This window comes from Ochotona princeps, chromosome 17 (genome assembly GCF_030435755.1).
Source record: "Ochotona princeps isolate mOchPri1 chromosome 17, mOchPri1.hap1, whole genome shotgun sequence".
In the NCBI taxonomy this organism is placed as follows: domain Eukaryota; kingdom Metazoa; phylum Chordata; class Mammalia; order Lagomorpha; family Ochotonidae; genus Ochotona; species Ochotona princeps.
In genome coordinates this window covers 33999337-34024065 of record NC_080848.1, presented here as the reverse complement: position 1 = coordinate 34024065, position 24729 = coordinate 33999337, and the positions used below count along the sequence as shown (strand labels likewise).

At 46.2% G+C, this 24729-nt stretch overlaps 2 protein-coding genes across 3 annotated transcripts in view; one reads left to right on the top strand and one right to left on the bottom strand.

The window, feature by feature from the left end:
- Nucleotides 1-1923, bottom strand: part of CRLF3 (cytokine receptor like factor 3) — a 31591-nt gene extending 29668 nt beyond the window's left edge. The window contains exon 1 of one of the 2 annotated variants that reach the window (XM_004593886.4): nucleotides 1703-1923. In XM_004593886.4, the coding sequence (XP_004593943.2) occupies nucleotides 1703-1831 (129 nt within the window). In that variant the 5' untranslated portion in view covers nucleotides 1832-1923. The remainder of the gene's footprint in view (nucleotides 1-1702) is intronic. The other variant, XM_004593887.4, reaches the window with a different exon arrangement.
- Nucleotides 1924-7515: 5592 nt separating this feature from the next.
- The window catches only part of ATAD5 (ATPase family AAA domain containing 5), a 45724-nt gene continuing 28510 nt past the window's right edge, over nucleotides 7516-24729 (top strand). Inside the window, exons 1-6 of the mRNA XM_058675796.1 lie at nucleotides 7516-7726; nucleotides 10801-12683; nucleotides 14167-14275; nucleotides 17725-17889; nucleotides 20608-20734; nucleotides 21635-21716. Coding sequence (XP_058531779.1) covers nucleotides 7661-7726; nucleotides 10801-12683; nucleotides 14167-14275; nucleotides 17725-17889; nucleotides 20608-20734; nucleotides 21635-21716 — 2432 coding nt within the window. The 5' untranslated portion in view covers nucleotides 7516-7660. The remainder of the gene's footprint in view (nucleotides 7727-10800; nucleotides 12684-14166; nucleotides 14276-17724; nucleotides 17890-20607; nucleotides 20735-21634; nucleotides 21717-24729) is intronic.

Below are 24729 nucleotides of genomic sequence, written 5' to 3'. Positions count from 1 at the left end.
TAAGAAAAAAATTTTCTTCAATTGCACAGAAGTTTTATTTATGAACAAGTAAACTCGATAAATGACGCAGCTCTAGGGACAGCTCTGGGACATGGGGTGTCTCCTGAAAGGAGAGAGCCCACAGCAAAAGAACTTACTACATATAATGTCAACCTGACAGATGAAAAAGTATTACATCCAGATCCTAACCTCATTCATTTTGTCAACTCTACTATTTCTTGGGGTCTTTACATTTTTGGTTTGTTTGTTTCTAGGAGACAAAAAGCGAGGAGTGAGTTTTCATCTGCTAGCTCAGCTCCCAAATGTCTACAAGAGCAAGGAACAGGAAGACGACCCAGGTCACCCACATGGGTGGCAAGAACCCAATTACTAGAACCTCACACTGCTTCCACCCATGAGGCATTATCAGATTGGAATGAGGTGTCTGGGCTGCGCCAGGGGGCCAGACCGGCCCACTGGGAACGTGGGTTCTTCACCACCAGGCTAAAAGCCACTGCTTCTTAATTGCTGCAGAGCTCCAACAAGAGCCAGGCTCACAAATCAGATATCTTAACCACACATCAACTAATGAAGTATTTCAATCTCTCTTTTTAAAGCAACTCCTCTGTGCAGAACCTTTGTTTCCAAACAGCAGACAGAATAAGGCAGATGTTTTCCAAAGGAAATGGAGATAAGCACTGGATTGTTTTGGGAAGTATCCACCAAATCAAGATAAGTCTACTTAGACTCTGCTCCGCATTTCATTACTAGAATACAAGGGATGTCTGCCCTACCCCAACCCTTAAGGAGTTACGCAGATATAAAATACAAGACATTGTTAACACAGCTCACTCCCCCACCTTCAGGAATTACAAGGAAGACAACACTTACTAATATCAAGTGCGATGTGGAGAAATTCAGGTGGAACCTGACACACTTAAAAAGAAACTATTAAGCACCCGTGTGGATGTTAGCCTGGGGACCATCTGCCCTACCACACACTGGCAGGCAGGTTCTCTTTTTCTGCGTAGAAGCCGTGTGGCTTTCCTGTCCGCTGGATAACACTTTCCCAGGGAACCAGATAACGGCCCCACTTGAAGGTATATTTAGCTTCACCTTTCAGCACTGCTCTTTCAGTTTTTCCATTTCCCGGGAACTTTTTACTCTCGCCCCCAAGAATTTCATTTTCCTTCTATCCGTTCAGTAACCTTCACTTTAAGTTTTAAACCCTAGGGGTGACTTCAAATGGTTTTCCAAAACACGCATTCATGGTCACATGAAATTGTATCCAAAGATTAACTCCATTCATTTAGGGCTGGTAGGACTCCGTCCTTCGTCTTCCCATACCCATGTCGTGCCCACCTGCAGCCCCCTCCAAGCCTCCGTCCCACACAGTCCTAGGCTCGCTCTCTCCGACTCCTCGCCTGTCACCGCCCTCCGCGTCGGTTCCCTTCCCTCACTTCTGCCGGACAGGACAGCCAACGCGCCCCTGCCCCCATCACCGGCCCACAGTTTGGGGAGCGCCTGTGTCTCTCCGACTCTTCCTCCCCGGAAATCTCCCCATCCTCCAGGGCCAGACCCTCCTCGGTTCCCCTTTCCACTTTGAGAGCCTCTGGGCAGCACCAGACCGAGTTCAGGGACACTCCGCCCCTCGCAGCCCTCACGGCGTCCGCGCCCACAGCCCCGGGGCCCAGGGGAGCCCCTCGGGACGCGGCCCTCCGACCTGCCTCTGCGCCTCCCGCAGCCCCTGCAGCCGCAGACCCAGCTCCCGCCGGTAGCTCTGCGCCGCCTCCACATTCTCGCGGGCCTCCAGCAGCAGCTGCTCGCCGTCCAGCTCCATGGCCCCCCTCATCCGGCCGCGCGGCCAGTGGCTGCGGCGCGGGTTCCTCACTGCGCCGGGCGCCGCCGAGCGGCCCCGCGCGGCCTCGCGCAAGGCGGAAGCGCCCCCGGGCCCCGCCCCAGGCCCGAGGCGCCCTGGAGGGATGGCCGGCTGCCGCTGGGCCTGGCAGACGTGGCCTCGGGGTCCCAGAGCCGCCCGCTGGCCGCCTCGGAGGACCTGTGCTCCGAGCGCGTGTGGAGCTGACCCCTGCGACTGACTCGGGAAACGCCGGGACACATGACAAGGACGACCCACATCTTCTCTTGTCCTTGACTTTCCTTCCTGCTGGGGTTCTCTCGGCCAGAGCGAACTGAGGTGCGTTGAGGGGACTCAGCATTCCCGAACCCAGGATTCGAACTCAGGACTGAGGAGGCCAGAGCACTGGGCCCTGACGTCAGCCTCTCCGCGGTGGCCATCTCTTTGGCCACGACTCACACCATCACCTGGACAGCGGATGACCATTGCACCCGGCAGTGGCGCTAGCGCCAGGCAGGGTGTTGGCAAATTTTTTTTCCTCCTGCAAGGGCTAGATCATTGGAGGTGGCTGCTGTAAGGACTGTGTAGCAATGCAGCCAGTCCTGGGCATGTCCATCTGTAGGCAGACAAACTTCTACAACTTTCATGGTTCACCAAAAATCGACTTTGCCTTTCCCCCAACCACTTAGAAACACTTTTTAAAAACTGACTGTGGATCAAATGCAAAGTAAGTGGATGGTTTAATTCGGCCTCTGTTGACAGTTGACCCAGGAACCCGGTCCCTTAGAATTCAGGGAGCGAGCATTAGAGGTCACTGTGTGTTGTCCTATTACTGGAACCTGTGAGGAGGGGGAGAGAGTAGTGGAGTTTGGTTATTTTTAAAGTAGGGCTTCTCAATCAACACTGGTTCAGTGAAACGAGGGTACTAAGATACGTGGGGAGAAAATAGCGGAGAAATACTGCATTGGAAGTATAAATTGGGGCCCAGAGCCATGGCTCAGCTGCCTAGTCCTCTCCCTGCAAGTACCAGTGCACCCAATACGGGCACCACAAGTCCTAGCTGCTCCATTTCCACAATACCCAGCTCCCTACTTGTGGCCTGGGAAAGCAGTTGAGGACTGCCCAAAGCCTTGGGATCCTGCACTTGCGTGGGAGACCTGGGAAAGGATCTGGGCTCCAGGCTTCGGATCAACAGACCGCCTATTGTAGTCACTTGGGGAGTGAATCATCGGATGGAAGATCTCTTCTTTGTCTCTCCTATTCTGTGTATATCTAACTTTGAAAAAAAAAAAAAAACTAAATCGTAAAAAAAAAAAGACAATAATGTTACCAACCAAAAAGTTAACAGTGTAGTGGTTACTGCTAGGAAGAACAAGGAAAAGACTGAAATCAGGGATGGAATCAAAAGAGATTTTTTTGCTTTCTCATTTCTCATTTCCTACCACCTTCCCTGCTGTCTACCAGTTCTAATGAAACAAAGCAATACCCAACAAAATAGCATATACCAAAAAAAAGAAAGAAGAAATGAAAGCAATGACAACTCCCTTCACTGAAAAACCTTACTGATAGCTTATTTTTTATAAAGATTTATTTATTCTTATTACAAAGTCAGATATACAGTGAGGAGGAGAGACTGAGAGAAAGATCTTCCCTCCGATAATTCGCTCCGCAAGTGAGCGCCGATCCAAAGCCGGGAACCTGGATCCTCTTCCAGGTCTCCCACACGAGTGCAGAGTCCCAAGGCTTTGGGCCGTCCTCTACTGCTTCCCCAGGCCACAAGCAGGGAGCTGGATGGGAAGTGCAGCTGCTGGGATTAGACCTGGTGCCCAAATGGGATCCCAGCGCGTTCAAGGCGAGGACTTGAGCTGCTAGGCCATGCCACCGGGCCCACTGACAGCTTATTTTCAGAGAAAAGCAAGATTGGAGACATTTATAGTCCTTCTTTTTTTTTAAGATTTATTTATTTTATTGGAAAGTCAGATCCACAGAGAGAAGGAGAGACAAAAATCCCCCATCCTCCAGTTCACTCCCCAAGGGACCGCAACTGCCAGAGCTGAGCTGATCCGAAGCAAGGAGTCAGGGTCTCCAACGTGGATGCAGCGTCCCAACATTCCTCTGGGTCTCCCACATGGGCATAGGATCCCAGTACTCTGGCCCATATGCCACTGCCTTCCCAGGCCACAAGCAGGGAGCTGGATGGGAAGTGGAGCAGCCAGAAAATGAAACGGCGCCCATATGGGATCCCAGTGCAAAGCTAGGTTTTTTAGCCACTAGGCTACCACTCTGGGCCTTGTACTCCTTATATTAAAACAACACTGATACTCAAGTGACTAAAGTTCTCACCTTGCATGCACCAGGATCTCATAGGAACACTAGTTCTAATCCCAGCAGCCCCACTTCCCATCCAGCTCCCTGCTTGTACCCTGGGACCCTGCACCTGCGTGGGAGACCTATAGGAGGCTCCTGGCTCCTGGCTTTGGACTGGCTTAGCTCTGGCCATTGCGGCCACTTGGGGAGTGAATCAATGGATGGAAGATCTTCCTCTCTGTCTCTCCTCGTCTCTTTATATCTGATACTCCAATTAAAAAAAAAAAAAAATCCCTGGGGCAGGGTTAGTGGATCCAGGCTGCAGCACCCGCAGGCAAATGCTAAAATGAGACTGTCTGGGCCACTGCTCCCACCAGCACACATAAGAACTAGGATGGGAGATGAGTTTCTGCTGCTGCTACATATGCGAGCTGGGACTGGAGGCAGACAAAGCTAGGCAAGGCTACCCATGAGCACTGGGACAGAGGAAAAGCCACGCTGCAAATGTGACTGTATCTACTGGTGCACACGTGAGCCAAAGTACAGGCTGGTTGCTACTGGATTAAGTCCTGTAGAATTACTTGAAAAGTGCAAGATCTGGGACGGGAAGTAGATCCAGTAGGGAAACTGTGGGCACCTTCTTTGATGGGCTGCAGCTCCCACTGTTAAGCATGAAAACTAGGGCTGGGGGTGGGCCTGTCTAGACTGGCAGTGGCACCTGCCAGCATGAGTGTGAGCTGCATAATTGGGTCAGTTGGATGGAGCTTGTCTCCAGTGCCCATTGATGTGTGCAAGAACTGAATGGGATGTGGGACAGATCAAACCAGTTTGTTGCATACAGTGGCATGCCCAGGAACCAGGGCTGGAGACTGGTTTAATGGAGGTTATTTGGGGTTGTTCCAACTAGGCTGCAGTTGTTGCTGGTATAAGTGAGAGCAGAATGTGTGGTGTGCAGGGTTGGCATATGAGATGAGGCTGGGGACAGAACTGACCAGTTGACGTCAATCATCAGTATGTGTGTGTAAGCTGATGTGGGTGATGGACTGAGTTGGACCTCACACTGGCTGGCACACGCAGGAGTTAAGTTGGGGTCACCTCTGTCAAGGTTTCTTTTGGGTCTCCCCCAACTGTATCACTGGACTCAGAACTCCAATCATGGTGAAAATGAAAGGGTCTGTGGTCTGACCTCAGAGTGCATGTGTCAGAACTGGGTCTGCATGGTCACTGAGGGCTGTGCAGTGGATAGCATGCCCAGATACTCATGGGGGACGTGATAACCAGTTCATTGAGGCCTGCAGAGGACATTTAGTACCATTGAATGCAGAACAAATTGGACAGCTCTTCCAAGCAAATATCTGACATGTCCGGTGGACTATGTCAGCCCATGGATCTTGGAAGGATTTCCTCAACCTTGGAGCAACAAAATCAATAGCATACTAGAACTATCAAAACTACTTTAGCAGTATCCTTGGAACATGCTCCATATCGGGGACCATGCATGACATCAGGCGGCCATCCCCAGTCCATGGTATTGATGTCGTTGAGCTGCTGGGAGAGACCCTCTCCACTTCTGTCTTCACTTTCCCCGGATATCAGAAGAAAAAAGGAGATTGGAAGCAGTTGTTTCACCTGCTTTCCCCCATCCCTAGACCCTCCCCACCCTAATCAGGGGCATGTGTCCCTCTCAACTATGTAAACATCATCAAAAATAAAATGAATTGGGCCCAACTCAGTAGCCTAGTGGCTAAAGTCCTTGCCTTGCATGCGCCAGGATCCCGTATGGGTGCCGGTTTTGTTTCCTGGCTGTTCCACTTCCCCTTCAGCTCCCTGCTTTTGGCCTGAGAAAGCAGTAGAGGACGGCCGAAAGCCTTGGGACTCTGCACTCGCAAGATCCAGAAGAAACTCCTGGCTCCTGGTTTGGGTTCAGTTCAGCTCGGGCCATTGTGCCTACTTAAGGAGTGGACCAGCAGATGCAAGATCTTTCTCTCTGTAAATCTGACTTTCCAATAAAAATAAATAAATTGTAATGAAAAAGGTAAAACAATACCACATATCACAATTAATCTCCATGGTTATAGTTATTTTGTCTCATCTGACTTCTAGCTTCCATGTAGTTAAAACTCTGCACTCAAACATTCACAGTATTAGCATAAATCTCATCATCTTTCTCTCTTTGCCTCCTGACTAAATTTCACATTAAAAAACTGCCAATGGGTAGGCAATCGGTCTAGCACCTAGAATGCCTGCCACCCACATGAGAATACTTGGTCTCCATAGCTGGGTCTACTTCTTACTCCAACTTCCTGCTCAGGCAACCCCCTAGAGGTAGTGTGGAGGCCTCAAGTTCTGAGAACTTGGGTTCCTGCCACCCACGTCCAAGACTGGGATTGAGTTCCTCATACCTAGTTGTTGTAAGCATTGGAAACTCTCTTTTATTGGAAGGGAGATTTACAGTGACAAGGAGTGACAGAAAAATCTTCCACCTGCTGGTTCACTCCCCAAATGGCTGCAATCATTAGAGCTGAGCTGATCTGAAGCCAGAAGCTAGGAGCCAGGAGCCAGGACCTTCTTCCAGGTCTCCCACATAGGTGCAGGGTCTCAAGCTTTGGGCAGTCCTTGACTGCTTTCCCACGCCACAAGCAGAAGGCTGGAAGGGAAGTGGAGCAGCCAGGACAGGAACTAGAGCCCATATGGGACCTTGGGACTAGCAAGGAGGGGATTAGGCAATTGAGCCATCACACAAGCCCCAGAAATATATATATTAAAAAAATATATTTTTAAGTCAATATCTTGAACTGCAAATCAGCGTACGTCGAAGCAAGGCACTCATCAAAATATTCATATTCTAGTATATATGCTGCCGAAGCGAGCACAAAATATATTCAATTGCAGATGGTAGCAGTGTGGTCAAATTCTTTTTTTGTTTGTATTGTTCAAATGTTCCTCCAAAGGACTTCTTCAGGGCGTTGTCTACCTTTTGATTCTGGCAGCGACTGATTAAGTCACCGTAATGAAATAGCGTTTTCAACCGTGAAGCTTTTCCAAATCTCCAAAGTCCAGATAGGTTTTAAATTTCCTGGCGCCTTTGTTTCCCTTAGTGCGAATCGCCACGGAGGTGTTTTGATCCTTTCGGCTCTCCGTCGGCCCAGCCTCCAGAAACAGTCGCAGACTCCTCCCCCGGCGCTCCGGACGGCGCGAAAACCCAATTGACAAGAACGGGCTCGGAAGCCCCGCGGTCCGGCCCGCATCCCGCCCGGCCCGCCGACCCCGGCCCCGGCCCGGAGCGCTCCCCGGGGGCTCGCGGCCCGCCAGGCCCCGCACGCCGCCGCCGCGCCCGCAGCCCGCGCTGCCCGCGCTTTCCCGCCGCCTCTTTCCGCGTCCGACAGGGCTGCGCCGGGCTGGGCCTCGGCGCCTTGCCCGGGGCCGGGGGGTCGCGGCGGAGGCCGAGGCGGACCCCATGGCCTGGGCACCGGCCGCGCTGGGCCGCTCACGGTGCTAGGGCCGGGGGCAGCGACGAGCATGGTGGGCGTCCTGGCCATGGCGGCGGCGGCGGCTCCCCCTCCGGTGGAGGACTACGAGATTGAGGTGCGGCGGGGTGCGGGGCGTCCCCGGGGGTCGAGGCACCTGTTGACGGACTGACGCCGGGGTCGCGGGGTGGCTGTGGGGTCGGCGTCGGGCTCCCCGGGTCGGGTGCTGAGGCTTGGGACCTTAGAACTCCGGGGTTGGACTGATGGCTTGGAGTGTCAGTCACGGGGATCCCGCTGCGAGTGGACACGAAACCCAGGCCTCTCCGCCTGCCGTGTTCCAGTTCTCGTGACGGACTCGGGGCAGGCACCCCTGGGAGCCACCTTAGAGGGAGAGAAGATGTGTATTGATTTGGTGGCTTCCCTCACGGTTTAGAATGAATTGACGTTTGTCTGCTCGGTATTGGTTATGCCGGTAACGCGCTCGGGCTTGTCTCTCGTGTTTGGGTTCTGGCACTTGGCATCACACAGGTCTTGATTTTGCGTGGGCACTTGTGTCGGTTTTCCACGGACAGTGTGTTTTGGGTGCTTTCAGAGCCTCTTTCAAGGACCCCGCTGAGGGTTAGAGCCTTTTACACATTATGTCGCTCAGCATCAACCTTGACATGAAATATTTTTCTCTGTTTTACAGAGTTAAAGAGTGGTTAAAATGCAGTTAATTTTTTGAAACAACTTTTATTGGAAAGTCAGATTACAGGGAGAAGGAGAGACAAAGATATTTGGTCCACTGGGTCACTCCCCAAGCAGCCAGGAGCTTATTCCGGGTCTCCCACACGGCTGCAGGGTCCCAAGGCTTTGAGCTGTCCTCTACTGCTTTCCCAGGCCACAAGCAGGGAGCTGGATGGGAAGTGGGACTGCCGGGATTAGAACCGGCACCCATATGGGATCGTGGTGTGTTCAACTCTCGGACTTCAACTGCTAGGCTGCAGCGCTGGCCCAGTGCAGTTAAACTGAAAAAAAATTTAAAAGTAGTTACTTCACAGCCAACCCTGGTACCACCTCAAGTTAAGTAAATAAAAGTAATTCATTAACTTTTTTTTATACATTTAACATTTCATTTTAAAGTATGCATTTCATCTGCCTGTGATTTATTTTGCCTCATACTTATCCAGATGGTTAGAACTTTATCCCAGTACCAGTTACTAACTACTCATTTGCACACTAACCTTTTTTTTGTGTGTGTTTTCCTAGTTGACGATGATGCAAGCCCTTAAGGACTACTGATTAGGGTGGGGAGGGTTGAGGTATGGGGGGAAGGTAGGTGGGTGGGACAAATTCTTCCAATTTACCCCTTCTGTTCTCCTGGGGTGGAGAGGGAGTGCGATGCTCTCAGCATCCCATATGGGATCCTGGCATGTTTAAGGCGAGGACTTTAGCTGCCAGGCCGCCATGCCGGACCCTATATGAAATATTAAAATGTAAATTAAAATTAAAGTATTTTTAAGATTTATTTCATTTTTATTTTTTTATTTTTTTTAAAGATTTATTTATTTTATTAGAAAGTCAGATATACAGAGAGGAGGAGAGACAGAGAGGAAGATCATCCGTCCGATGATTCATTCCCCAAGTGACCCCAACAGCCAGTGCTGCAGTGATCCGAAGCCGGGAACCAGGAACCTCTTCCAGGTCTCCCACACGGGTGCAGTGTCCCAAGGCTTTGGGCCGTCCTTGACTGCTTTCCCAGGCCATAAGCAGGGAGCTGGATGGGAAGTGCAGCAGCCGGGATTAGAATTGGTGCCAGATGGGATCCCGGCGTGTTCAGTGAAAGGACTTTAGCTGCTAGGCCACGCCGCCGGGCCCGAGATTTATTTCATTTTTATTACAAAGTCAGATATACAGCGAGGAGGAGAGACAGAGAGGAATATCTAACGTCTGATGAGTTTCTCTCCAAGTGACTGCGATGGCCAGTGCTGAGCCGATCCAAAGCTAGGAGCCAGGAATCTGCTTCACGTCTCCTACGCGGGTGCAGGGTCCCAAGGCTTTGAGCCATCCTGCTTTCCCAGGCCACAAGCAGGGAGCTGGATGGGAAGTGGAGTTGCCGGGATTAGAACCGGAACTCATGCCAGGCCCCTGCATTTTAATATTTCATATAGGGCCTGGTGCAGTGGCCTAGCACCTAAAGTCCTTACCTTGAACACACCGGGATCCCATATGAGTTCCGGTTCTAATCCCGGCAACTCCACTTCCCATCCAGCTCCCTGCTGCCAGGCCCTGCTTGTGGCCTGGGAAAGCAGTCGAGGACGGCCCAATGCATTGGGACACTGCACTCGTGTGGGAGACCCGGAAGAGGTTCCTGGCTCCCGGCATCGGATCGCTGCAGCATCGGCCCGTTGCGGCTCACTTGGGGAGTGAATCATCGGACGGAAGATCTTCCTCTCTGTCTCTCCTCCTCTGTGTATATCTGGCTGTAATAAAATGAATAAAATCTTTTAAAAAAAAAAGAAATATTAAAATGCAAATTAAAATTTGACAAAGTTTTTCAGAGACAGAGAGTCAATCACCTGCCTGATAGACCCAGAGGAAGCTCCTGGCTCTTGGCTTTAGATCAGCTCAGCCTGGCCATTGAGGCCACTTGGGGGAGTGAATCAATGGGTGGTAGATCTTCCTCTGTCTCTCTGTATATCTGCCTTTCCAATAAAAATAAATAAATAAATCTTTGCCACACACACATTATCTCTCTGCCATGGCCTCGGGGTATGATAAACAGAGGCCTAACCCTTTCTTTTTATTTTTGTGGGATTATTTTTATCTTTTTGTTTTGTTTTGTTTTTGTTTCTGTGGAATACCCCAGGACATTGTGGCTCCTGGCTTTGTATTGGCTCAGCTGCAGCAGTTGTGGCCTGTTGGGCAGTGAGCCATCAATGGAAGATTGATCTGTTTCTGTTTCTTTCTTTCGCTGTGTAAATTTGCCTTTCCAAAAAGAAAATAGAAAGAAATCCTTAAATTAGTGTTCGATTTGATATGACATTGATTTGTAGGTAAGTTTCTTTCTGATATATTGTGTTTTCTACCTAAACAAATTTTCCTTTTTTGTCTTAATCTAGTTACTTAAGATTAAAATCCGTGTTTAAAATGTAAATTTTAATTATTTTGCTTGAAATAAGTGCCCTTTTTTTTCTTCTTTTAAATTGCTAGCCTTGCAAAAAGCGAAGGAAAGACGATGACAGATCTTCCTGCAGAACCATTACGAAATATTTATCTCCATTAGGGAAGACTGGGGACAAAGTTTTCTCACCTCCAAAATCTAGTAATATTATGAATTATTTTAGAAGGACTTCACCCAGCAGTGAGAGAAGACATTCAGTGAAGAAGTGCCAGATAAAGTCTGCGCCATCACCCACCGACCTTGGCAAAGAGCGGGGGCTGCGTTTGGAAATGCTCTCACTTAAGAAGAAAGGAAGGAGGGTTAATCTGTCTCATCAACTCAGTTGTATTAAAATGGAAAATGAATCTCCAATTGAAATTAGTAGTGATGAGAGCAAAGAAGACTGTAGTTTTAACGCTTTTGAGGACTGTAACACTTGTGTTTTACTTCCGAAGAAACATGTCAACGCACCTGAAGAATGCAATCAAGATAGCAAAAACCAATCAAGTGTCGGGACCTCCAAGAAAAATTGTAAGAAAGTAAATCCTAAGCAAGGGGCCACAAAAAATGATGACAAGAGGTTGAGGAAAAGGAGGCGGCAAGATACAATAGATATGTCTGAAAGTTTGACCCTGACGGAGGAACAAAATCTGCTTAAAAAGAATGATAGAGACAGTGAACAGATCATGCCTTCCCTTGCTGATGAAATCAAGAACACTACAAAGCATGCAGACTTGAGAGATCATGTAATGAAAAGAGACCAGTCGCATGACAATACAGTAACTGTCTCCTATGAAGAATTCCTGAAAAGTCAGTGGGAACATGAGGTGGAACCGGTACCAGATTCTACCATGTCAATTTGTGTTCCTTCTGAAAGTGTCGAAGAAATAGTCAAAAGTAGTGATGTGAGAGAAGTAGAAAACTGTGAAATTTCTCCACAGGTACGTTTTAAGACAGTTACTGTTCTTGCACAAGTTCACCCTATTCCCTTAAAAAAATTAGGAAAAATTCCCCCAATTTTCTTGAAACACAAGCGTTCTGAAGTGGAAAATAGCCTGTCTGATCCTGAGAATGAACAGATGATCCAGAAAAGGAAATCAAATGTTGTCATACAGGAAGAAGAATTAGAATTGGCAGTTTTGGAAGCTGGAACTTCTGAAGCTGTGAAACCAAAATGCACTCCTGAAGAAAGACAGCAGTTCATGAAGGCATTCAGGCAGCCCACATCAGAGGCACTGAAGGATGGAGTCAAAAAACCCGACAAACAGAAAGACCTCAGTGAAAAATCTTCCAGTGAGGAAGGAAGAGATGGCAGTGCTAAAAAAATCATGGACAGTACTCACACTCAAACGCTTGCAAGCAACGACTGTTCACAGGCTCGCAAGGAACGTTGTCCTAAGGAGAAAAGTAAAAAGGTCAAGAAAAAGGGAAAGAAGACTTCAGATATTGGGGTTCCTCAGGCTGAAAACGCAGAGGTAGATGCTCAACAGCCAGAAGCAATCTTTTCCTTTAAAAATACACAACACCAAAACAGGCTTAGAATGAATTTAAGACAAAAGAAAGCAGACATTTTCAAAAGCAGCACGCCAGTTAAGAGTAAAAGACTTGTTTGTGAAAATCCAGCAAGTGGTGACCCTCCACTCAAGAATTACAAACCAAGAAAGACGGGCACAGCAGCTAAAGATAAGGTTACACCTTCTAAAGCCAAGCCTGAGGACAGCTTGGTGAATATTTCCACACCCAAATCAACCAGAAGATCTGTGAGACATTGCACGCCCACTATGGTGACAATGAGAGGGACCTGTTCTGAAGGGACCCCCGATGTCAACCCAGCTAAGGCTTCTACTCCCAAAGCAGCCAACTTTGTGGACAGGCATGGCCTCTACACAGCAGAACTGATAACAGTACCCTCTGACTCAGAGAGCCCCATCAGGTTAAGTTTTGTGTGTTTCTTTTGTTCTAAAGTTCTAGTATTCTGTCTGTAATACTAGCTAGAAGGAAACTACTTCAAACACTGGAGAGAATTTTTATTAAGTGATTTATAAAAAGGAGAAAGGCTTTCAAGATGTTTCTATGTTTAATTAATTTTCAAAGATTTATTTATCTGGAGTTGACATTAGAAAGACATATCCTGCTGGTTCACTCCCAGATACCTGCAATGGCCCGGGCTGGGCCAGGCCAAAACCCGGGGTGTAGAACTCCATCTAAACTTCTCATGGATAACAAGGGCCAGATACTTGGCTCATCTTTTCTTGCTCTCTCTTTTCTGGAGATTTCTTAATTTTTTTTTTTATTTGAATAGCAGAGTTATAGACAAGGTCTTCTATCCATTGATTCACTCCATAATGGCTAAATTAGCCAGGACTGGACCAATCTGAAGCCAGGAGCCTGGAGATTTTCCAGAGTTCCCATTTGAGTGCAGGGACCCAAGCACTTGTGCTGCCCTCCACCGCTTTCCCAGGCTGTTAACAGAAAGCTGAGTTGGAAGTAGAGCAACTGATTCTCAAACTGGCATACATGAGATGCCTGCATTGCTGCACCCACTTAACCCAATGCATGATGACACTGGGGGCTCCCTGCTTTTACCAGGCATACCAGCTGGGACTTACACTCAAGCTCATATGGGATGCTAGGCTCGTAGGCTGTGGCTTAACCCACTGCACCATAATGCTAACCCCTTCACATTTAATTTAGGGAAAATTTCAGAAGAATTTTAGTTATATTTTGGATGAGTCCTAACTCTTAATCAGAGTTGCTAACCCTGGAGAAATATCCCTGAAATATGACAAATAGATTAAAAACACGCACACAGAGAACGTTATTTCTTGGATAAATAGATCCATGAGCTGTGAGGAACATACTTATGTTCTGTTTCTGGAGGGCACACTGGTGGAGGGCACACTGGCTCAATAGGCTGATCTACCCCCTGCAAGTGTTGGGATCCCAAATGGTCGCTGGCTTGAGTCTCACCTACTCCACTCCTGATCCAGTCGTCTGCTTATGGCCTGGGAAAGCAGCAGACAATGGCATAAAGCCGTGTGATCCTATAGCCATGTGGAAGATGTTCGCTTTGGTTCAGCTCAGCTCAGCTCTTGTGACCATGTGGGGAGTGAACCAGCCTATGGAAGGTCTTTGTGTCTCTCCTCTCTGTCAGTCTGCTTTCTAATAAAAATAATATTTAAAAAATGATTCCAGGGCCTAATTTTCTGGAAAGAATATTTCTACGGACAATGATTAACAAGTTTGGCTTAGTTTTCAAGCAGTAGTTTGAAGCTGAAGAGGGTTTTTGTTTGTATTTTCCATGCTTTTTTGAAGGAGTTTAGAAATTGGAACCTTGACTGATTCTTATCTATGTTTAATTGGGATTCTTACATGTTATGATCAAGATGTTTCTGAATACCTTCTCTTGTTTTCAGGATGAAGTTCACCAGAATTACCACTCCCAAAAAGTCTAAGAAGAAATCTAAAAAAAAATCCAAGAAATCAGAAGCAACTGATGAAGATTTTATTTCTCCAACTAGAAAGGTAATATTAGAGTAATGGAAGTGGAATTCTACTCCTGCTTTTTCTTTTTTTTTTTTCTTTTAAGATTTATTAGTTTCGGAAAGGCAGATATACAAAGAGCAGGAGATACAAAGAGAAAGATCTGCCATGCACCGGTTCACTCCCAACTAGTAGCAAAGGCTGAAGCTGTGCCGATCCAAAGCCAGGAGCCAGGAGCCCCTTCTGGATCTCCCACACAGGTGCAGAGTCCCACGGCTTTGGGCTGTCCTCGACTGCTTTCCCAGGCCACAAGCAGGGAGCTGGATGGGAAGTGGGGCCTCTGGGATTAGAACCGGCGCCCATATGGGATCCTGGTGTGTTCAAGGCGGGGGCTTTAACCATTTTAGCCAGGCCCGATAACCAAAATTGTTTACAGAAATCTCTAAACAGGCCCTGGAGGGGTGAAAAAATTGCCCCATGCTGGAAAATGTTGCTTTAGAGGGAAAGGTTAGGTATATAAGCATAGTTTAGTTGCTTTTCTGCAAAAGAAGCTGCTGTTGTTCAACACGGGGGAATTGGATTTTCTCTAGGCCAAGCGGGTTTGTGCATGTCTTTTTTTTGTTTGTTTTTTGTTTTTGAAAGATTTATTTATTTTGGGCCCAGCACCATGGCCTGGTGTCTAATGTTCTCACCTTGAACATGCCAGGATCCCATATGGGCGCCGGTTCTAATCCTGGCAGCCCCTCTTCCCAGTTAGCTCCCTGCTTGTGGCCTGGGAAAGCAGTCAAGGATGGCCCAATTCCTTGGGACCCTGCACCCGTGTGGGCTGTCCGGAAGAAGTTCCTGGCTCCTGACTTCAGACCAGCTTGGCTCCGGCCGTTGCAGCCGCTTGGGGAGTGAATCAAATGATGGAAGATCTTCCTCTCCCTCTCCTCCTCTCTGTATATCCGCCTTTCCAATAGAAATAAATAAATCTCTTAAAAAATAAGAATACACGCAGTATTGTATGTTTTATTATTGTCCTGAACGTACCTCTTAAGATTTTCTTTTCTGTTACGTTCCTTGATGCCAGTGGTCTTGTGTTGCATATTTTTTCCTTTTCAGTGTTCCACCCGAAGCCTGCATCCAGAAAACTGGGTAACTTTGTATTTGTGACTGAAGAAATAGATTGCCCAGCCTGGCGCAGTGGCCTAGTGACTAATGTCCTCGCCTTGCACGTTCTGGGATTTCATATGGGTGCTGCTCTTTGTTCTTTTTTTAAGATTTATTTTATTTTTATTGGAAAGTCAGATATATAGAGAGGAGGAGAGACAGGAAGATCCTCCATCCAATGATTACTCCCCAAGCGACCACAATAGCCGGTGCTGTGCCTATCCAAAGCCAGGAACCAGAAGCCTCCTCCGGGTCTCCCCATGTGGGTGCAGGATCCCAAGGCCTTGTGCCATCCTCCACTGCTTTCCCAGGCCACAAGCAGGAAGCTGGATGGGAAGTGGGGCTGCCGAGATTAGAACCGGCGACCATATGGGATCCCGGCTCGTGCTTGGTGAGGACTTTAACCAGTACGCTATTGTGCCAGGCCTGTTATGGGTGCTGTTCTAATCCATGTGGCCCTACTTCTCATGCAGCTCCCTGCTTGTGGCCTGGGAAAGCAGTTGAAGACAGCCCAGAGCCTTGGGATCCTGTGTCAGTGTGAGAGACCAGGAAAGAACCTCCTGGCTCCTGGCTTTGGATTGGGTCAGCTCCAGCTATTGCGGCCACTTGGGGAGTGAATCAGTGGAGGGAAAATCTTCATGTCTGTCTCTCTGTACATATTTTCTTTTCCAATAAAGATAAATAAATCTTTAAAAAAAAATGAAATAGATTGCCATGAAAGTGGTGGGCAAACAAATTCTTTTTTTCTAAGGTTTATTTATTTTTATTGCAAAGTCAGATATATATAGAGAGAGAGGAGGAGAGACAGAAATAATCTTCTGTCGGATGATTCACTCCCGACGTGACCCCAATGGACAGTGCTGCGCCGATCCGAAGCCAGGAGCCAGGAGCTCTTCCAGATCTCCCACGCAGGTGCAGGGTCCCAAGGCTTTGGGCCGGCCTTGACTGCTTTCCCAGGCCACAAGCAGGGAGCTGATGGGAAGCAGGGCTGTTGGGATTATAACCAGCACCCATATGGGATCCTGGCATGTTTAAGGCGAGGACTTTAGCTGCTAGGCCATGGTGCTGGTCCTTGCAACCAAATTCTTTTTTTTTTTTTTTTTTTAAAGATTTATTCATTTTATTACAGCCAGATATATACAGAGGAGAGACAGAGAGGAAGATCCCCCGTCCGCTGATTCACTCCCCAAGTGAGCCGCAACGGGCCGATGCGCGCCAATCCGAAGCCGGGAACCTGGAACCTCCTCCAGGTCTCCCACGCGGGTGCAGGGTCCCAATGCATTGGGCCGTCCTCAACTGCTTTCCCAGGCCACAAGCAGGGAGCTGGATGGGAAGTGGAGCTGCCGGGATTAGAACCGGCGCCCATATGGGATCCCGGTGCGTTCAAGGCGAGGACTTTAGCCGCTAGGCCACGCCGCCGGGCCCGCAACCAAATTCTAATCTGTGTTTTAGATACCTTTCTGTGTGATGCTTTGCATGAACATAAATGTGTTTCTAGATAATTTCCAGTAAGAAATAAAGGTAGGGGCTGGAGTTGTAGTGCTGTAAGTTTACCCACTGCTTGTGAAGCCAGTATCCCACATCAGAGTACAGTCTCAGGTCCCAGCTATTCTAGATACTTCCACTCCACTTCCCCGCTGATATGTCTGGGAAATCATACAGGATAGCCCAAGTACTTACTTGAGCCTGCTACCCATGTGGGTAACCCTCATGGCGTTCCAGGCTCCTGCTTGGACTTGACCCTGCCCTGGCTATTGTGGCCATTGAGTAATGAGTAGATGGAAGATCCCACTCCCTCGCTGCTTGCTAGTCTGCCTTTCAAATAAACACTCCAAAATCATTTTATAAATCACAATAGTATATATATATATATTTTTAAAGATTTATTCATTCCACCATAGCCAGATATACACAGAGGAGGAGAGACAGAGAGGAAGATCTTCCGTCCGATGATTCACTCCCCAAGTGAGCCGCAACGGGCTGGTGCGCGCCAATCCGATGCCGGGAACCAGGAACCTCTTCCGGGTCTCCCACGCGGGTGCAGGGTCCCAATGCATTGGGCCGTCCTCAACTGCTTTCCCAGGCCACAAGCAGGGAGCTGGATGGGAAGTGGAGCTGCCGGGATTAGAACCGGCCCATATGGGATCCCGGGGCTTTCAAGGCGAGGACTTTAGCCGCTAGGCCACGCCGCCGGGCCCACACAATAGTATATTTTAATTTAATTGTCTCGTAAGATTTGAATAGCCATTTCTTTGTTGACCTATGTGATTTGTGGATATATGTATTTTTATTGCAATTTTTTGTCTGTTATTTGCATCCCTTTTTTTTTTTTTGACTAGGCAAGCAGCGCTTCCAAAAATGTATCCAAAGCAAAGCAACTAATTGAAAAAGCGAAAGCTTTACACATCAATAAAACAAAGGTAGCCGAAGAAACAGTTGTACCGTTACGGCGCTCCTCTAGACATCAGATGCTTTCCGAAAAGAAAACATTGTCAAAATCAGAAGTGAGTATTACAGACATCTATTGGTATAATTTATGTCTTGTTTTACTGTTTGGAGTGATCGAAACCATTATAAGGAAAGAAAATGACATCGTCGGATAACCTTCATATGTTACAGAATATTTTTTTCAGTTCTGCTTTACAGATCTTTTGCTTATAAAATATAGTCAGTCTAGGGGCTGGTACGGTGGCACAGCAAACTAATTTTCTGCCCTGAAGTGCCAGCATCCCACATGACAGCTGGTTTGTGTTTTAGCTGCTTCACTTCCAATCCTGCTCTCCGCTTGTTGGTTGGGAAAGCAACAGAGAATGACTCAAAGCCTTTGGACCCTGTTCACACATAGGAGACCTAGAGGAATGTCCTTGCTTTGGTTTGGTTCAGCTCTGGCCATTGTGGCCATTTTGAGAGTAAAACACTGGATGAAAGAGCCTTTCTTTCTATCCTTTTCTCTGCAAAATATGCTTTTCAAATTAAAAGAAAGTAAATACTTAAAAGAAAGAATTGATACAGTTGGAATCCTCAGGTCACTTCAGATCTTTTTTTAAAATTTTTTATTTTAATGGAAAAGCAGATTAACTGGGAGAAGGAGATACTCCCCAAGTGGCCGGAACCGCCAGGGCTGAGCCAATCCGAAGTCAGGAGCCATGAGCCTCTTCTGGCTCTCCTACGAGGTTGCATGGTTCCAAGGCTTTGGGCCGTCCTCAAGACTGCTTTGCTAGTGCCAAAGCAGGGAGCTGAATGGGAAGTGGAGCAGCCGGAATACTAACTGGCGCTCATATGGGATCCTGGCGCATGCAAGGCAAGGACTTTAGCGACTAGGCTGTAGCAGCGGACCCTGTAGATCTTTAATGAGCTGGACTGGTTCCATTTTCTCAAAACTTCTCTTGGTTCTAACCATATTAAACTGTTAATTTGGTGCATTTGGTGCTTTTTTCACATTACTATTTCAGGCTGAAATACACCTTGCAGATACTCCGTTCTGCCTGAAGAGTTCCCACTCAGATGTTAAGATCCTGTTAAATGTCTTTATGTCTGTTATTTTTGAAAAGAAAAATTTAAATTTTTCTTTGACTTGTAATTATAAAGCCTCTTTAATATTTTAATTTCATCTGGTATTTCATTTGCAGTACTATTTCTTCTTTTTTGAAAGAAATCATTCACTTTTTGAAAGTCAGGTTTATAGCAAGACAGGGAGAGTCAGAACGATGTCTTCCATCTCCTGATTCAGGTCCCCTGATGCTCACACAGAGGAGCAGGGGGTCCCTCTGACTCTTCCGCATGGGTGGCAGGAGCACAAGTGCTTGGGCCGTCTTCCACCCCTGTTCCGTGTAGATTGTTTCATTTGGAATATGATCTTATTTACAAAAAAAAAAAAAAAAGAAAAAAAGATAGAAGCTTCTGATGCTTCGCTTCAGATTGGCTCAGCTACAACTGTTGTGGCCACTTGGGGAGTGAACCAGGGGATGGAAGATCTTTGTCTCGCCTTCTCTCTGTAAATCTGACTTCTGTATAAAAAAAAATAAATGAATTAAATTTCAAAAAAACAAAAAGCCATGACCGTAAAACTATTCTTTGATATTATATGAGATAATATAAACACAGACTCCCACCATTGTATCATATGCTTTCTGTTTCCATCAATGTATCTTATGGGGAAAAATATGCCCCTCTAATTCAGTTATATTGTCTGATTTCTGTTACCAAATCCTTTTGAAAATGTAATGACATTGATTATATGATAGGTGTTACCTCCCCCCAATCAGTTTTTCTTTCCAAAATTTTAGTTGCCTGCATTTTGATGATGAATGATCAATGTGGTCTAAAAATATTAGTGGAAAATTCCAAAAATAAATAATTTGTAAGTTTTTCTTTTTTTCATTTATTTCTTTTTATTGGAAAGGCAGATTTATAGAGAGAAGCAGAGAAAAAGATCTATCCATTGGTTAATTCCCCAAGTGGCTACAACACCTGTTAACTGAGCCGATCCAAAGCCAGGGCTTCCTCTGGGTCTCCCATGCAGGTTCAGGTCCAAGGCTTTGGACTGCCCTATATGCTTCCCCAGGTCACAAGCAGGGAATGTGGTCCTAGGGTGGGAAGCAGGGCTGCCAGGACACGAGTCTGGGCTCATTTGGTATCCCGGAGCCTGCAAGGCACTGACTTTGCCACTGAGCCATTGTGCCAGGCCCACAGTTCCTGTTATGTTATGAAGTCCCCTGCAGTTACTCTCTGTCCCCAGCCCAGGAAGTGAATGAGCTCTTTTTCCCTTGAATCTGTCTTCTCTATATCACCTGCTCATTAGTATTAACTACTTAGATTCTCAGATCTGCTGTTTCAGGACCTCAGGGCTTTATCGGGGGGAACTCTTTATTTTGCTAAATAACGGGCTCAAGTTTCGAGTGTGGTGATGCTGACAATTTGCAAGTGCCAGAAAATAATTGCATGCTGATATTACGAAGATGTACAGAATGAATTTTCTATCTGTATAAAGTGAGAGAGAAAAAAGGAAATTTGCTTGTGTTTTTCTATGACACCTAAACCTGCAAAAGTTATTGATACAGTGTTTGATAAGATATACAGGTGTCTGTATAGAAAGCATAGTATCAGGGATTCAGTACTCTATGATTTCAAGTGTCTGCTACTGGTTAGCATTGGAGTGTATCCCTTGCAGTGAGTAGGAGGTGCTCACGTACTAAAGAAATGTCTTTCTTATTTTATCTTAGGACTCTGTCATAATAATAGATTCAAGTCTGACTTCTCTAAAGCATTCGGAAAAAAATCAGAAGAAGCTTCAGAGTTTGAATGATGTACTAGGAAAAAAAATTAGCAAGCCTCCTAAAAATATACCTGGTAAGCAGATTCAACATTAACATGAATTTTGGGATATTGGGGGAGATCATTCTAAAGTATTCATGACGGAAATTTAGTCTGTCACAAAATCTAAAATTTTGTTGTATTTGTTTTTTCAATGTTTGGTTGAATGATTTTGAAGGCAGAGATACAGAGAGAGGGAGAGACAGACTGATCTTTCATGTGCTGGCTGCATCCTTGTTTGCCACGTATGTCCTTGGTCCATCCTCCACTGGTTTCCCAGAGTATAAGCAGGGAGTTGGATGGGAAGTGCAGCAGGCAGGAATAGAACCTGTGCTTATATATGGGTCTGCAGGCAGAGGATTAACTTGCTACAAGTGCACCGATCCCAGTTAGTTCACTTTTCTAAATGTCTAGCACAGTGGGGTCTGGGCCAGACCAAAGCCAGGAATTGAAGCCCAACCCGGACCTCCTACCTCCCATGTGAGTAGCAGGGACCCACCACTGCTTCTTCCTAGAGTGTGCATGCATAGAAGCTGGAGCTGGAGATGGAGGTCAAAAATGCGATGTGAGTTTCTTAATTATTCACTGCACTACTAGGCTGGCTGCCTGCCCTCCCTAAAAATGTTGAATATGATTCACCAGCAAGAAACTGCAGAAGTAGATTGTGGGAGTCTTTAGTTATAAACAAACACTTCTCCCGGAGATTCTGATATTGGCAAGTTAGAGGAACGGATCCGTGTATAGACAGTTTTGTTTGTTAAAATTTTAAATAAGTGTATTTAAATTTAAATTTAGGTTTATTAATTTTTAAAATTAAGAATTAAAAGCTAAAATTTTTTTTTTTTTAAAGCTAAAATTTAAAAAAATTTACAAAATTGCTAAAGGTAAGTAAAGAAGGTATGCATTAATACTAACCTAAGTATTTATTTTTCCCAGGAAAAATGAAAGTTGCTCCATTATTCCTTGCCAGAAAGCCTCAAAAAACAACTGGTCCTGTCCTTGGCTTTGATGAAAGCAGGTTAGTCCAATACACATTTTAAAAATGCCGAAGTATTTTATGGAGTCTGTTTTGTGTGTACTTGCTTACTTGCTGTGACAAGCAAGCATGTTAATTATCGTTTGCAGTTTCTGTAAGTTCATTTTAAAAGATGGCAAAGCTCACGTTACCTTCACACTTGGGAAATCTAACTTTCCTGAATTTTTTTTTTCTTCCATTTCTAGACAAAATTGAATAAAAAGTATTTTTAAATACTTTCATGCACCAGGTCTTGTTTTTGGTCCTAGGGATGTTCTGATGAACAAGATAAGATACAGTCCCTCTTTTCATGAGGCTTATAGTCGAGAGGGCAGACAGGCTATGATTAAGCAGTAATCAGACTAACAGTTGGAAAGGGAAAGATTTCTGTTAGTGTTTGTATGAAAGATGCTTGGTGTGGTCACAGAAGGCTTCTCCAAGGAAATGGCAGCTGAGCTGAGATCTGAAGGAAGAGCCAGAGCTGCTAGGGGAAGCAGCCGTGTTCCCGTCAGAGGGAGCAGTCGGATACGTCCCTACAGCTCTAAGTATGACAGTCAGACTGAATGGTGCTTGACTTGAACATGAGAGCAAGAGGGAGAAGACATGGCTTCAGCTGGAGGGGTGGTGGGTGCCAGCTGAAGCAGGACCTGGGGCCATGTTGATGAATTTTGTGACTGTTAGGAGCAGTGAGAAGCAGCCCAGAGGTTTTAACCATGAGTGTGGATATAAACAGAAAGCGTTATTTACACCATGAGTCCATCTAATGATGTTGTCAAGAATGGGGTGGAAGAGTAGAGTGCGTGTAGGAGCCCAGGTATGTGTGACATGATGGAGAAGTGAGCTCGCCTGTTAGCACTGGCACCTGGAAAGAGGTGAATCCCAAAACCCTTGGTGATTAATTAGGTATGGATAATGGAGTGAGGAAAAGAAAAAAAGATATTAAAATAACACTTCAGTTCTAGTTTATGCAGCTGGAATGGTACATTGGAAATAGAACAAGTTTAGGGACATCCTGGATTTAGGCTATTTGGTTTTTTTACTGTTCCAATTTAAGGAGCGAACTTACCTTTGTTAAATGTACAACTATTAACCAGTTTTGACACATGCATTACATTAAGATATAAAATGTTTCTTCAACTCCTGGAAAACTCTTTCAGTTATCTCCCCACCGACATTGTGACAGAATGTAACTGCTCTTCTGATTCCTATTACCACCAACTAGACTGTTGTCTCTTGGCACAGATTGCTTTTAACTGTTGTAAACTTTTCTTTCTGTCTCTTTTTTTTTCCCCTAAAGATTTATTGATTGTTTTGAAAGGTAGTTTTACAGAGAGTAGGAGAGGCAGGTAGAGAAGAGAGATCTTCCATCTATTGATTCAGCCTATATGACCTCAGTGGGTGGAACTGAGCTGATTCCTATGGCAAGGAGCTTGTGGGTGTATCTCATGGGTAGATGCAGGGGCAGCACTTGCACAATCTTCCACTATTTTCCTGGACACATTAGCAGGTAGCTGGATCCAAAGTAGCGTAGCAATTCTTAAGCCATTGTCTGTATGCGATGCAGGCATTGCATACAGCAGCTTTACGCACTATGCCACTGCACTGGCCCCACGTAGCTGCTCTTAATATCCACATGTTTAACTAATCAAGCTTCATTCAGATTAAATAGTACATTAAATAGTATGCCCCCAATTGACGCAAATAGTCTGAGTTTTAATGAATGTGTATCTGTGTAAATACTGCAATAAAGATAGAGAACATTTTCATCACTTTCCTTTTAAAGATATTCTTATTGGAAAGTCAGATAACAGAGATGAGGAGAGACAGAGAGGAAGATCTTCCGTCCGTTGATTTACTCCCCAAGCAGCCGCAACTGCACTGATCTGAAGCCAGGAGCCTACTCTGGGTCTCCTATGCCGGTGCAGGGTCGCGAGGCTTTGGGCCATCCTTGACTATCTTCCCAGGCCACAAGCAGGGAGCTGGATAAGAAGTGGAGCTGCTGGGATTAGAACTGGCGCCCTTATGGGATCCTGGCACCTTCAAAATGAGAACTTTAGCTGCTGGGCCATGGTGCTGGGTCCATTGCTGTTGTTTTGTTAGATTTTATTTTGGTTGGGAAGGCAGATACACAGAAGAAACAGCAAGATCTTCTATCCACTGACTCACTGCCTAGTCTACTGCAATGGCCAGAGCTGAGCTGATCTGATGCCAGGAGCCCGGAGCCTCCTCTTGGTCTCCCAAGCAGGCTGCAGGGTCCTAATGCCCCAGGCCACAAGCAGGGAGCTTAATGGGAAGCGGGGCTACCAGGATTAGAATTGCCACCCATATGGAATCCCAGCATGTACAAGGCAAGGACTTTAGCCGCTAGGCTACCGCACTGGGCCCATTTTTGTTGCTCTAAAGAGAATGTTCCTTAATGTCTCTGCAGTATTCTTTCAGACCCATAGAGCTTGTGCTTAGCTTTCTGTTGACGTAGATTTGTTTTTTTCTAAATCTCACATAAATGAAAGTGTAAGTGAAAAGTAAGTGAACTTTTGTTTGTTCTTTCAAAAAGTGACAATCTCTTCCTTTTAGTGTACAAATTGGTTGCTCATTCTTTTTTTGAAGGCCTTTGATTATTTTCAGTATTTACCTATGATTTAAAAGGCTTCTATGAACATTTTTTTTAATTTTTAAATATTTGTTTTGATTGGAAAGTTAGATTTACAGAGAGAAGATGAGCTACAGAGAGCCATCTTCCATCCACTGGTTCACCCTGAAATGGCCACAATGGCCAGACTTGAACTGATCTGAAGCCAGGAGCCAGGAGCCTCCTCTGTGTCTTCCACATGGCTTTAACACGCCAAGGACTTGGACAATCCTCCACTGCTTTATCCTGGTGCTTGAAAGTGGGATTAACTACTTGAGCAGTTTCACTGGGCCCTGCTATGAGCATTCTTATGCACACGTGTGGACAACTGGCCTTCTTTCTTATCCCTTGAAATGGAATTGCTCTGTCATTATGTTGGTGCATGTC